This window comes from Ochlerotatus camptorhynchus, unplaced genomic scaffold (assembly GCF_037179485.1).
Source record: "Ochlerotatus camptorhynchus isolate MF236.1 unplaced genomic scaffold, CSIRO-AGI_Acam_v1.1 ptg000098l, whole genome shotgun sequence".
Classification (NCBI taxonomy): domain Eukaryota; kingdom Metazoa; phylum Arthropoda; class Insecta; order Diptera; family Culicidae; genus Ochlerotatus; species Ochlerotatus camptorhynchus.
This window is the reverse complement of record NW_027040588.1, coordinates 676,306-691,247: the sequence shown is the minus strand read 5'-3', so window position 1 is coordinate 691,247 and position 14,942 is coordinate 676,306. Positions and strand designations below refer to the sequence as shown.

At 44.1% G+C, this 14,942-nt stretch overlaps 1 protein-coding gene across 1 annotated transcript in view; it reads left to right on the top strand.

Annotated features, from left to right (window-relative positions):
• The first annotated feature begins 3,617 nt into the window (after positions 1-3,617).
• SmydA-8 (SET and MYND domain containing, arthropod-specific, member 8) overlaps positions 3,618-14,942 on the top strand; it is a 49,093-nt gene continuing 37,768 nt past the window's right edge. Inside the window, exon 1 of the mRNA XM_065219053.1 lies at positions 3,618-5,613. Within this exon, the coding sequence (XP_065075125.1) occupies positions 4,630-5,613 (984 nt within the window). The 5' untranslated portion in view covers positions 3,618-4,629. The remainder of the gene's footprint in view (positions 5,614-14,942) is intronic.

Sequence of the window (14,942 nt, the reverse complement as noted above, 5' to 3'; positions counted from 1 at the left end):
GAAGCCACCATATTGAATTTCAAACGGCCTCAGGCATCGATGTCTGGACCCTACACGTTACCAAGACTCCAAAAATACTCATACTGTGTGTAATTTAGCAGTAATTCCCAATTTTACTACAACCGGAAGCAGCCATATTGAAGTCAAAATAGCGTCAGACATCGATTTCCGATCCCTACTCGTCACCCCAATTCTAAAAATACCCATATTGAGGGGTATTTGACAGAATTTTCAAGTTTTTCTTCAACCGGAAGCCACCATCTTGAATTTCAAATTGACCTCAGACATCGATTTCCGAACCCTACACGTCATGGCTTACCAAACCAGATATTTCTTTGCGAACTTTGACAGTTTCATGTGCTTGAAAACATCTGCTACCTTTCCCCTTCCTTTTGCCGTATAAAACTCCTGTCCCGGAAGCTGCTTGTAGTCGGCTTTGACGTAGGTTTCGTCGTCCATTACCACGCAGTCAAACTTCGTCAGCATCGTCGTGTACAGCCTCCGGGATCGCGCTTTGGCCGTCGTATTTTGTTTATCATCGCGATTTGGAGTCACTACCTTCTTGTAAGTCGATAGTCCGGCTCGTTTTTTGGCTCGATGCACGGTTGTAGACGATACACCCAGCTTATTTGCGGCATCTCGGAGAGAGAGGTTAGGGTTTCGCTTGAAACTACCGGCAACTCTCTTTGTCGTCTCAGCGGCTTCCGGTTTTCGATTTCCCCCCGATCCAGACTTCCTGGCTGTCGACAAACGTTCCCCAAACACTTTAATTACATTTGTAACGGTTGATTTGGCAACTTTTAGCGATTTTGCCAACTTTGCGTGCGAGTAGCTCGGATTTTCGCGATGCGCGAGCAAAATTTTGATACGCTGCTCTTCTTGCTTGGACGGCATTTTGACAACTGAAGAGTGAATTCCAAAATCAAAATAGGAGCAACATTCTACACACACACACCTTCAAAATGAGGGGTGTTCAGGTTTTTTAAATGCAAAATTGAAAGAAATACGTCAAGTTGATATTGACCAAATTTTGACCGTATCACCCTTTATTCAAAAAATACCCATATTGAGGAAGCCGAAGAAACAAAAAAAAAATGATTGAAACAAATTTAGAAGTAATAAATTACCGAAAACCGCAACCATCGCTTATAGAACTCTAAGGTTTTCCATCCAGTCGACTGCAGCGGAGGTTACGACTCTTGTCACTTAAAATCGTCACTTCAGTACGACTTTTGTCACCGAAATACGATTGTGAGAATAAGGTGAGAGTTCACCGGGTTCATCCCAAGTGACTTTTCTCACCTCACTTGCCAGCTGGAATCGGATAACACGAGTGACTCGAGTCACCTCACCTCATTCGCCACGCAGAATAACCCTGATCGATTCCATCTTGCGTCGGTTCAGCATGCAGGATGCGAAGGCCGTAACCACTCCCATGAACAGCGCTGAAAAGTTGTCAAAGGAGATGTCACCGAAGAAACCGAGCGGATGAAGAATGTTCCGTACCAGGACGCCGTCGGATGCTTGATATACCTGACACAGTGTACGCGTCCAGACATACTCCCCCTTATTCTGCGAGTCACGTGACTCTCTCTCACCGGTGAGCTGACAATTGTCACCTCGTGTGAGGTGACTCTCCATGCAAATCAAATGGAGAGTCACCTCACACGAGGTGACTATTGTCACCTCACCGGTGAGAGAGAGTCACGTGACTCGCAGAATAAGGGGGACTATTCGCCGTGAACTTCTTGAGTTGTTTCAACAACTGCCCCGGACCGAAGCACTGGGAGGCAGTGAAGTACCTTCTACGTTTCCTGAAAGGAAGATCAAAAATGAAGTTAATGTATCCTGTGACCGGCGACTCGAAGCTCGTTGGTTATTCTGATGCGGACTGGGTGTCCGATCTTGACGACAGAAGGACAACGAGTGGATACGTATTCCTGCTGCAAGGAGGAGCAGTATCCTGGTGCTGTAAGCGACAGACCACCGTATCACTCTCAACGTGTGAGGCGGAGTACATGGCGTTGTCTGCTGCGTTACAAGAGGCGTCATGGTGGCGAGGACTGGTGCCGCAGTTTGGCGTTGCGCTGTGACAACCAGTGTACAATTTGTATCGCGCGGAATGGCAGATACACACCCCGGAAAAAAACACATAGATATCCGGCACCATTACATCCGTGATGCGTTGGACCGGAAAACTATCAAACTCAACTACGTCAAAACCGAAGACCAAGTTGCAGATGGTTTGACGAAGCCACTTCAGCGAGTCAACCTTGAATGCAACCAAAGAGCAATGGGATTGCATATTTGCAGACGCCAGTTTAAGGAGGAGTGTTGAAGATCAGTAAGCTGCGTCTACATCAGTAGGCTAGTTATTATATGCGACAATAAATTTTCATTCTACTTCTAACCGTCAACCGAACCAGACGTTCTCATTGCCTACTCGCAATAGAAATACGCGTATCTGTCAAAAGATAAGCAATTATAACGGAATTTAAAGGAAATAAACCAACACACTCAAAACTCTTCATAAAGGGATTCCGTTAAGAGGTTCGACAAATTTAAAAGATTGTTTACAAGTTGGTCGGTTGCTTGAAATGAAATACAGGTTTCCGTGAATGAATGTTTACATCACTATTAAAATTCAGAATTTTTATCTGTGAAAAAATAAAAAAATTAAATTTGAGATTTCAATGATAATATATTTATTGTATTCATTGACACCAAAACGAGGGCTTGACTATCAGGAAAAACGTAATTTTAAAATTTAGCATCAGTCTACTGGACAGCCTGTCATGATGTTTTATATTCACCTTTATTCCGCGAGTCACGTGACTCTCTCTAACCGGTGGGGTGACTCTTCATTTGATTTTCACGGAGAGTCACCTCACACGAGGTAACAATTGAGTCACGTGACTCAACGTGACGTCAATATTGTGCAATATCAAAATGTCGAGAAAAGTTAGAAGCACCATTAAGGTAAGCTACAACCAGGCTGTTTTAATGTACACGGTGATGTTAATAAATGCAATCCTAATCCAACATTTTGCAGGTCCTCCAATCAGGACCGGAATTAAAAGTTAATCCAAGTTGGAGCGAACCACGATAAATGCAGCTGGTTTCACATTTAAAATCCACTACAGCTAGTGATTGTTGTTCGCTAGATGAAAAGTAATCCTTTTTGCAGGTACCGAACGTTGAGCATACTTTTTTTTTAATTTATCGTTGCCAACTATGTGTTCCTTTTTTCCAGCACAACTACCCACACTGCACCGAACTACTCACCATCCGATTCTCTCATTCTTCCAAAACCTCTCGCTCTCTATTTTTACACTCTCACACTCTTACTCCCTCTCTCGCTCAACTGTAACCTTATCTGACGCTTTTCCACCCGCCAGCGAAAAGTGAGCGACCAATTTTCCTCCCAGCAGCAGCATCCAGCAACGGCCTTTGTTTACCCACCCACCATACAGCATCCGCAATCTCACAATAGAGCGAGAGAGAGAGTGGGACCTAGAGAGAGGCTGGACCGCTTTTTGAAGTGACAACTCCATCCATCCTCCAATCAATTGCAGTTTGCTCGCTTTGTTCGCTCACGCACTGCTGTCTTCCTCCGACAACCTTCGTCCGAAACGCATCAAACGCGCACCACCTGCTGCTATCGCTGACTGCAGCCCTAAACTTTTCCACCCATGGCCTACTACTGTGCCCTCGGATTCCGATAGATTCGTTCAGGTTCATCTGGGCTGCAGCGTGTGCAGATTCGTGACGTTTCCCCATTGTTGTTGTTCCCCGAAAATTAGTGCAAAAAGTGTGACGCGAGTGGTGAAAATTATCCGATCCGAGAAAATGCCATCATCATCATCGTCATCAGCGCAAAAGGTTGCCCCCGTCCCGGGTGAGGGGAGAACGTTGTTTTAAAGTTGAAAATTGAACATTTTTAGATACCAGGTAAAGTCGTGAGGGGAACGGAAAAAGTGAACGAAGAAGTTGTTTGATTTTTTTTTTCTCTATTTTTGGCCATTGGCCATTTGGTGCGAGGGAGGGGAAGTCGACGACGGACGCCCGGACGAAGGTTCCCCATTTATATTTATGGGTCTCCATGGGTGAGAGAGCAAGCGTAACGCGAGCGGGGAGAGAGTGAGCGAAACGTGGTGCCCCCGGAATTTTTCTCGAGTGTTTGATTGTTTACTAGGCTGTTGGTGGAAAATGATGTCGCCTGCCTGTTGAAGTGCAGATTCTCTTCGACGACGGCCATCCATCGACACAGAGCATATCGCGTGCAGCAGCGCCCCCTCCAAAACGTGTGTGCAGAAACACCTCAGCTCTCACAGTTTGGTGACAGACATGAGAACGGACGGACGGCGATCGGCGGACGTCGTTTGGTTGGTAGGCGATCGGAGTGACGACAGTGGCGGGGACGGTGGAGGAATAAGTTGTGAATTTGCGAACGGCTCGGGGCGGACTAGGCGCAGGCCGGTGGCGAGGCAACAAACGATGAAATTTGCCTGCGAAAGTGCTCATCATCTCCCGGTTCAGTCTGCCAGCTGAGCTCGACGGTCCCAGTTCGCGTCGAAACACGTGCCAGTCGGTTCCATTTCTACCCGCGATCGTCCTGGAAGCAGTGCCATGGCGTCGACCGCCGCAAGTGCTGACGGATTCGTTCCCAACGGAAACCAACGACCGACAACGGAATGTGATAGCGTTAGTGATAGTGATAGGGTAGTAGATTTAGTGGATCCCGCGAATGTGGCCCGCTTCAAGGCCGAACTGGTGGCGTTCCTCGGGGAATTGTACTCGCCCGATCAGCCCTGGGATCTTGACGTATTTGAGGGCTACGGGCGAGGGATGGTGGCCACCCGTGACATTGCAGAGAACGAATTGATCTTCCTGGACCGGCCCATCCTGGTCGGTCCCCGAGTCAACAACTACGATGTGATATTCTGTGCCAGCTGTTGTAGAATACAGAAGAAGTTAACCCTCTGCAGTGGAGGCTGCCGTCTACCGATTTGTCCGGACTGCGATGTTAGTGCAGCTCCGGAAACACCCCATTCCGCCGAGTGTCGTGTCATAACCGCCTGGCATCCCAAAGACCAAAAGCGGTACTGCAAAACCATCCTGTATGCCCTGACATCGATCCGAGGGTTCCTCATGGACGATCATCAGCGCTCGATCGTGCTCAACATGGAAGCCCATCCACCGCGCAAGGACATGATCACCGAGGTTGAACGAATTCTCAAGGATGAAGTTTTCAGCAACCTACCGGAGGACAGCCCCAATGTGCGCTACCTTCGCCAGATTGTCAACGTACTCAACACCAACGCATTCGAAACGTTCCGAATGGTTCAGGACGAGGAAAACAACGATCACGAAATCATCCTCCGCGGTCTGTACATACTGGGAGCTCTGATGAACCACTGCTGCTTGCCTAACATTCGGTACGTGTTCGACGAGAATCTGGTGATGCGATGTTATGCCTCGAAGCCCATCGGCAAGGGCGAGCAGATCTTCAACAACTACTCCAAACCACTCTGGGGAACGCAGCATCGGATCATCCATCTGTGCTTCTCGAAGCACTTTATGTGCGGCTGCGAACGCTGCCGGGATCCAACGGTAAGTGACTCTTTCCCCTCCCAGAATATGATCCAATTAGAGAATGTGTGTGTGTGTATTTTGGCACCTTTTCCTCGGTTAAAATATGATATTTTCTCAATAACCGATATTTGCGCTAAAAATATGCTAGCGGTTCTGCCGTGTTGGGTTTTGCTATTTGTGCGATACTCGTAATCGCGAGGTATGTGCAGCCAAGGTGACCAGCGGTCCGGGAATGTGAATTTCGACGACATATCGGGAAATTGTATGTGTCTCCTCTTCGGAAAAAACACAAAATTTCAAGACCCTAAAGCAGCGTTTCTCAATCTATGGTCGCCGGCTGCCCTCAGGTGGGTTGCAACAAATCCAGACAACTTGATCATAAGTTTGTAAAATTGCAATTTTAACTGATTTTTAAATATGCTGGGATAATCAATTGCAAAGACATTCTGGCAATATACATCCAGTTTGGAAAGTGTAGGTCATTTTGACTTATTTGGACCATTTTTGGCCTTTCTGGGGGCATTTTAACGTTTCATGATTATTATGAGAGGTGCCATTTTAGGCTGTTAATAAGATTTTTAGGCCAATGTGGTGTTTTTAAAGCAATTCTAGACTGTTTTAACCTGGTATAGCGATTGTGAGCAGGGATTGGGATTGAACTCGCGACCTTTTACTTGAACAGCGAAAACGGTAACCACTATTCTGCACTCCGGTGGCAGAAACGTCATCCACCAACATTTTGCTTGAAGCCAAAGTTGTTGGTTCTTTGGCTCGATTATCTGCCAATCTAAGACAACTGGTGCAAACATTGAGAAATTATGCTCCGTCCACATAGATGTTTGATATATTGTGCGGCAAAATAATCGTGATATATGTTCAATTTTAGAATGCGTGTTTATTACAAATACTAACCAAATTAATGGTATTTTTACTATAGGCCAGATTTTATGGATCGGCCAACTGGTTCTGGAGATACGAACAGAACAGAATTCAAACACATGATTAATGGAAGTCATAATGAGTATCCAAAACTAAATTGATCCAGACTCCCTAAAAATGTTGTGAAAGCTGTAGAGTTTCGGATGTATTCAACCTACACACTACCAAAAAGTCATGTAAATTTCCGTGCCCTGAGACCGACACATGCAAGCGGCCCAAATGGCATAAGAATCAGTTGAAAGAAACGAGAAAATAAATTCAATCAATCGTACTTTTCGTCGAGTTGCGTATGTTTCGGTTTGAGAACACTTAATTTTACATGACATGCATAATTTACGTCAAAGATGGATTACGTCTCGAGTAAAATTAGTTCTTTTTAAGTGTGTATTTAACATGCGTAGTTACTTCTGATTTAACACTTTTTATTTTCCCGAACAATCTGATACAACCTCTCACTCTCGACGTTCGTTCTCTTCTTCTCCTATCTGTGAATCCGCACGTACATCACATGACTTTGTCAGGGTTGCCATGTTTTTACTGTTCTTTATTATATAACTAGCTGAGTGTACCCGGCTTTGCTCGGGATTCCATATTTCCTTAAGTTCATGTTCTGACTAAAAAAAATCCTATCCTCTTAGTCGCAAGCAATACGAATCATGCTAGTTAAATTAATTAGCAACTGCGAGACTTTATCATCTTTGTTAATTGTAAAGGAATCAATAAATTAACATGCTTCTAGTATCTTTTGTAGCTTGCTGTTATTACGAATCTTGTTGTTTTTAGTTCTCTATAAGCAAACGCATCAAATATCAAATAAGCTAATTATCGGGTGCACACACAAGGACCCGTTCAAATATTACATAACGCGAAATATTTCATTTTGTATGGTGAAACATTTCATTTTGTATGGAAAATGAAATATTTCACGTTACGTTGTACGTGAACGGCCCCCAACACAACTGAACCGTATCTATGTCCTTACCTATACGTGATTTCAAAATTATCGACGGATACTCAAGTGTTTCATGTTATTAGGTACTGCACCGTCGGCGGCTAACCTCAAATTTTGACAGTTTGGTGGTACTGTTTACATAGACTTAGCCGATATTTTGTTGAGTGGATTTTTTCAATAATTTTTCTTTTCATCGCCTATTTCCTCGTTATTTTTTAAATGAAAACTCGAAACATCAAAAATATATTTTCGAAAAAAAATCTAAGTCCGTTGAATTTTACCACTGAACTGTCAAAGACTTCATGCGTGACGTCATCTTGTAGCACTCAATTTAAAATTTGCTTGGTGGACTGAGCTGAGGAAAATCATCTTCACGGTGAATAAAAGAGCAGCCGATTTGTTTGACGTAAATAGAACAAAAATGAATACATCAAATCGAAGAGGGATCTCTTGCTGAATCAAGAAAGGCTGAACAGCACAGAAGCCTGAACAGCACAAAAAGCTGAAAAGTACGAATAGCTAAATGCTAAAAACCTGCAAAAAACAGCGAATTAACGTACATCGAAGACCGAAGCTTTAAGTACCACGTTTTTCAAAGGTTAATGGAGGAAAGAAGCTTATAGTAAATGCATATCTGTCGCTACGCTCCTCTGACTAAAAAAAAACACGGGCATAACAGTAAATCTGAGGGCTACCCAGTAAAAAAGCGTTTCTCAAATGATAGTGAAGATAATATTCTTCTTAAAATGCTTTTAGTAAATGCATGCCCGTCGCTACGCTCCTCTGACTAAAAAAAAACACGGGCAGGACAGTAAATCTGAGGACAACGCAGTAGAAGAGCATTTTTCAAGGATTATTAGAAAAAAGAAGCTTTAAAGAGAGGCTTTTAATAAACGCATGCCCGTCTCTTTAACCCATTTAACCCAACAGAGAATACCGTTTACTTTTCGAATATGACGGATTCGATTCGTTCGAAAACCAGAATAGAGGTGAAAGTTTTTTTAGGTAGTGCAACATTTTTCTTATCGCACTACAATTTGCAGGTCGTGCAACATTTTTGTTTTCTAACACATTTTAAAAGTCGCGACATTAAATATACCGTGCAACATTTTTCATGTTGCGCAACATTTGTTTCAACACCAACATTTTCTGCGTCGCGCAACATTTATCATGTCACGTAAGTTTTTCATGTCATGCAAATTTTTCATGTCACCCAACATTTTCATGTCACCCAACATTTTCATGTTGTGCAACATTTTTCATGTCACGCAACATTTTTCATGTCACGCAACATATTTCATATCACGCAACATTTTTCATATCGTGCAACATTTTTCAAATCGTGCAACATTTTCCATATCATGCAACATTATTCATTTCGTGCAACATTTTCCATATCATACAACATTTTTCATGTCACACAACATTTCTCGTATCACGCAACATTTTCGTGTCTTACAAAATTTTTCGTGTCGCGCAATATTTTTCATGTCGTGCAACATTGTTCATGTCGTGCTACAATTTTCTTGTTGCGCAACATTTTTCAGGTCGTAAAACATTTTTCTTGTTGCGCAACATTTTTCAGGACGTGAAACATTTTTCAGGTCGTGCGTCGCGCAACATTTCTCATGTCGCGCAACATTTTTCATGTCGTGCAACATTTTTCTTGTCGTGCAACATTTTTCATGTAGTGCAACATTTTTCATGTCGTGCAAAATTTTTCGTGTCACGCAACATTTTTCATGTCGTGCAACATTTTTCTTGTTGCGCAACATTTTGCAGGTAGTGCAACATTTTTCTTGTTGCGCAACATTTTTCTTGTTGCGCAACATTTTTCAGGTCGTGCAAAATTTTTCATGTCGTGCAACATTTTTCTTGTTGCGCAACATTTTTCGTGTTGCGCAACAGTTTTCATGTCATGCATAATTTTTCATGTCGTGCAACATTTTCGATGTCGTGCAACATTTTTGATGTCGTGCAACATTTTTGATGTCGTGCAACATTTTTCATGTCATGCAACATTTTTCATGTCGTGCATCATTTTTCATGTCGTGCAACATTTTTCGTGTTGCGCAACATTTTTCATGTCGTGCAACATTCTTTATGTTACGCAACATTTTTCAGGTCGTTCAAAATTTTTCATACTCGCAACATTTTTCATGTCGTGCAGCATTTTTCGTGTCGCGCAACAATTTGCATGTCGTGCAACAATTTGCATGTCGTGCAACATTCTTATGTCGTGCAACATTTTTATGTCGTGCAACATTTTTCGTGTCGTGCAACATTTTTCATGTCTTGTAACATTTTTCATGTCTTGTAACATTTTACATGTGGTGTAAAGGTACCAAAAATGCAAAAAAAATCGAAGCACGCTATACTTTTGATAGCCCCTCGGCTTAATCTTCGGACCCCCCGTCTTCCCAATCACCCTATAACCATCTTCTTAAAGTGAGGAATACGTATGCCAAGTTTGGTAGAAATCGGTCCATGCGTTCCAGAGTTATGCTGGAACATACAAACAAACATACAAACATACAAACATACATCCACTTTTATATATATAGAAGAAGAAGATAGAAGATAGAAGATACAAAAGGGCCGGAGTTAGGCTCGACCCGAAAATAGCCACCATAGTTAAGGCTCCTTTACACTGGCGCAATTTATTCGTAGCCGCAGCGATAGCGAATAAATCGAGCTTTCCGCGGCAGCAAAATTCGTGCAGGTACACCTGAGTGGCAACTTCGCCGCTGCGTCGCCATCGTGTGCATTGGATTCGTTGCCGAATGATGAGGCGCTTTCCTTGTTTAGTTTGCAAGTAAAGGTTATCTCATGGGATTTGAGTTGTCGGCTGGTCTCTTCTGTGCAGGCACAGGACCAGGTGTAACCAATGTGGTTTGATGTTTCGCATGATAGATTTTGGGTCATGTCAGATTTTGGCCACATTCAGAATGGTACCCGGAACACAGGGCCTTGTTGTCGTTAACTGGGACCCAGGGCCAAACATATGTGGAGTCGAGTGCACCAAAGTCGAGTTTTACAGTAATTAACCCTGTTCAACAAATCAACAAAACCAATCACGTCTTACAGATATTCTCTTACCAGGTTACTCAAAAAATATTCATTAGATTCAGGTGATCAGAGTTATCCATACATTCCACTAGATATTTTTTAAGACAGCAGAATGATCAGGTATAATTTACCTGAAGATATCCAACTATCCGACAATTCAAATCTCTTCTCTCAGATATTCCCTCATATCATTCCAAAGAGCTTGTTATTCAGGTATTATTTTTAATGATTTGAACTGTCAACAATTAAAATTGCTCTTCGGATATTCTCAAATGATACGATTCTATTATAGTAAGGTATTCTGAAAATATCTTGCTATCTATCAATACAAATCACATCTCTAATATTTTCTCATACGATACCAGCTAACTAAGCTAAGAAATTATCCCAAAGACTTTCAAGTGATCGAGGATATTGATGAGGTTTGCTGGATATTTTTCAAGATTTCAGGATGATCAGATATTATTCTGAACATCTTCATCTGTTCAACAATTCAATTTACGTGTCTAAGATGTTCTGTTGTGATACTAAGTCCCTCAGAAATTATCCAAAAGACCTTTAGGTGATCATAGACACTGATGAAGACCACTGGAAGTTTTCAGGATGATTAGGTCTCATTCTGAAGATCGTCAACTGTCCAACATTTCGCCTCTTGGATATTCTCTCGTGAGATCTGGTGGCTCAGAAAATATTCTGAATATTCTGCCTATTACCCGGAATTTTTTTTTTTTTTTACTTTATTAACGAAACTTTCAGCCTTAGGCTGGTTCATCTTTAAACCTCCAGAGGGGAGGCTCTCAAAAAAGGTAGGGATGGATGTTCCAGATGGGAACTTCTGAAATCATATTTTTACAGAGTATTTTTAAACAGAGTTTTTTGTTTTGTTCCTGTCTCGTTTCAGTTAAGGGGTTTCTGATTCCGGTTGGTCCGTTTACGTTGCGTTAGGTCTGGTGTATAAAGGGTTTGTGTTCGTTCGGGTCGTGGTGATATTTTCGTTCCTTAGCTTTCCTTGTTCGTTACGGTTGGTCATGATAGGGATTTTAAGTGTTATATCTGGTTGAAGAGTCCGGCTTCACGTAAAAAGGCGAGTAGGGCCGCTATTCTTGTTGGCTCATTACCTAGAGCATCGCGGATATTCTCAGGAATGTCGTAGCATGTTCTAGCTCCTTCATACTTTGGACAATGACAAATGAAGTGTTCCACAGTTTGCGGCGTGAGGCATAGATCGCATATCCTTCTAAAAGGCCCGTCTCCCTTGTAGTTGTGGGAGATGTTTGTATGGCCAGTTCGGAGACGGGATATCACGACCTGCTCTCGGTGCAGTGATGGATCGCCTCATCTAGTAATATTCTCTTTTAATTTTCTAATAGCTGGTGTTCTAGCTGCTATCCAGTCGCGGTTCCAGGAATCCTCAATAATTTTGGTTACCCATTTTTATAGATCTGGTCCTGGTACCTCTCGCGTATATTTGGCCATGTGCCGACCAGAGGCTGCTAGATGGTCCGCCTCTACATTCCCCCGAACACCACAGTGCCCTGGGATCCAAACGAATATTGTGTTATGTGGTGCATGTTCCTGGATCGCCTGGATCCAGGGGTGTCTACTCGTTTCGGACTCAAGGGCAGCAATCACGCTGGCGGAGTCGGTGAAGATGGCTATCGGTCGTTCATCGGAGGTGGTGGCAGCGATGAAAGCCGCGGCGGCTTCGGCGGAGAATATCGAACACTGGTCTGGCAGTCGATGACATTTGCTGAGATTGGGACCACAGATCCCGATCCCCACCTTCCCCTGAGCGACCGAGCCATCGGTGTATCTAATTGAGTATCCTTCGTATTTTCGTTTTTGAAGGTCTAGGACCGTTTGTGCCACTGCTAAAGGGTTGGAACCTGCTTTAAACTTATTTTTGATTGTAGGGTCGGTTCGAATTTTTGGCAGGCTCCAACCCCTGGCTCCACACCAGTGGACCTTGGACACCGGTGGGAGTACTTGATTGGATGATTCTCTGAGGAGTTGGTTAGCCTCAACGAGGAGGAAACCTTCCTTCCTGCTACCGGACGTGTTTTCACAGTGGCTGATGGCTCGATGGCAGATTGTTTTGGTTATGTATCTGTTGAAGGGGAGCACTCCGCCCTCGATACAGGCAGCTATTCCAGGAGTACATGAGAGGAGGCCCGATGATAATCGTAAGGCTTGCTGGTAGACAGGTGCAAGTTTTTCCACCAGCAGAGGCATTGCGAGGTAGGTTGCTTCAATCCCATATGTTAGGCGTGAGTTTATGATAGCTTTTGCAACGTCCAGACGAGTCTGCCGGTTGGCATTTGGGTGGCGCCCAGCCAGAGTTTTCAGGAGGTTGATTCGCTGTTTACAACTGCTTTTAACCTCGTTGAAGTGCGGGCCGAATGTGAGGTGACGGTCGAAGCAGACTCCGAGGATTCGAATGGTTTTATGGAATGGGACCGGTTTCTCGTTGATGAGAATCTTGGTGCTCAAGACCTTGTGATTGGTCGAGCATACGTGTGTATACCCGCTTTTGCTTGCGGAGAGCTGGCTTGTATATGTTTTCTTCGTAATGCTCTGACTGTTGCTCGGACCACCATGAGAACGATATCATCAGCATATACAAATATAAGGACTCCTTTCGGCAACCGCGAGAAGACACCGTTCATCCTTATGAGAAATAGTGTAACCGCAATCACCGATCCCTGGGGTACCCCGGTTTCCTCGTTGAAGGTCTTGGAGTGGCAATTTCCAAGGGTAACTTGGAAGGTACGGTGTGACAGAAAGTTTTGTATAAATTTCAGAATATGGCCCTTAAGTCCCCATTTCTTGAGCTGTTCTAACACCCCCGGCATCCAAGCACGGTTGTATGCCTTAGATATATCCAGGGTGGCCAGTTCGACGTGGTGATTTTTGGCGAATGCATCCTGAAGTGCTTCACTTAGGGTCCCAAAGTAGGTGTTGGTCCCATGTCCCGGTCTGAAGACATGTTGTCGGCGATCGAGTAACCTTCCAGTTTCCAGAAAATCCATGAACCTTCGGTTCACCATCCTCTCCATCAGTTTAGATGCGCAACAGGTCAGTGAGATTGGTCGAAATTTATCGACTTCGTGTCCTGAGGTGTTCGGTTTTGGGATCGGAATGGTGAGGCTGTGCCTCCATTTTTCCGGAAAAGAGTCCTGCAGCCATTCTTGATTGAGCAGTTCCAGGAATTTTACCTGCTCTGGCCATGGGAAGGTTTCGAATAAGAGGGTATCCAACTTCGACAGGTCAAGCGAACCCTCCTCTGGCCTTCGATAAGGCGAGAGAGAACTCGCGCATACTAAATGGCTGGTTGATTACTGAGTCGTCTTCTTCTGGTATATGCATGTTAACAATTGAGTCAATGGACGGGTTGTTGATCTGGTGGAAATTCTCATCATAACCTTCAATTGATGATTGCCTAATACGTCGACGATTTTATCTGGATCTCGTGTGGTTGTCCCTTCGTGTTCGATGATTATGCCCCGTGCCTTCCTCTTTCCGCTGAGGACATTCACCTTACCCCACAGGTCGACGGTCGTTTGGCTAGGGTTTATTTCGTCGAGAAAGTCTTCCCAGCTGTTTTTTTTGCTTCTCTGATGGTGTCTCTACATTCGTTTCTCTTTGCTCTGTAGTGCTTCAGAGCGGTCTCCTTATCTGGGTGGTCGGCAGGTAAGCGCTTGGCAGCCCGGAGGGCTTTCCTTCTGGCTTTTATAACGGCTTTGGTGGTGGGTGACCACCAATGGAGGGCTTTCCTACCTGGTGTAGGGCTAGATCTAGGGATGACTCCGGTAGCTGCTTCGTATATTGTTTCGGTGAGCTCAGCGATGCTTTCCTGACTATTTCGGACCAGCATGTTGACCTTCTCTGATAAGTCTTCAATTACCTTATCCTTGCTCGCAGTTGTTACCGCGGCGAAGGAGCTCCTGTCGGTTTGTGCGTCGAATAGCCGTTTCGCAGCCGGGTAGGATATTCCGTGATCCACGCGGATATGTTGGATAGCATCTTCATAAGCGTAGACCGGGCATTTCCTGCTGGAGATGCCATGGTCGTTTGTTTTGCATCTGGGACAGAACATTTCGACAGAGCAGCGCTGACCTTGGACGATCTCGTGCTGCTTAGAGCAGTGTCCGCAGGTGGGGTTGGTCTCTTGGCAACGGGCCTTGGTGTGTCCGAAGCGATAGCACTGGTAGCATAGCATTGGTGATGGGTAATAAGGTCTTGTTCTGCATCGCTGGTATCCCACATCGATGTGTGTTGGTCGCACGGTACTCTTTATGGTCAAGATGACCGTTGATGTTTTTTGCTCGATGCCTCCGATTTTGCGTGAGATTCTCCGCAAGTATGTGACCTTTTGATTGGAAAGATA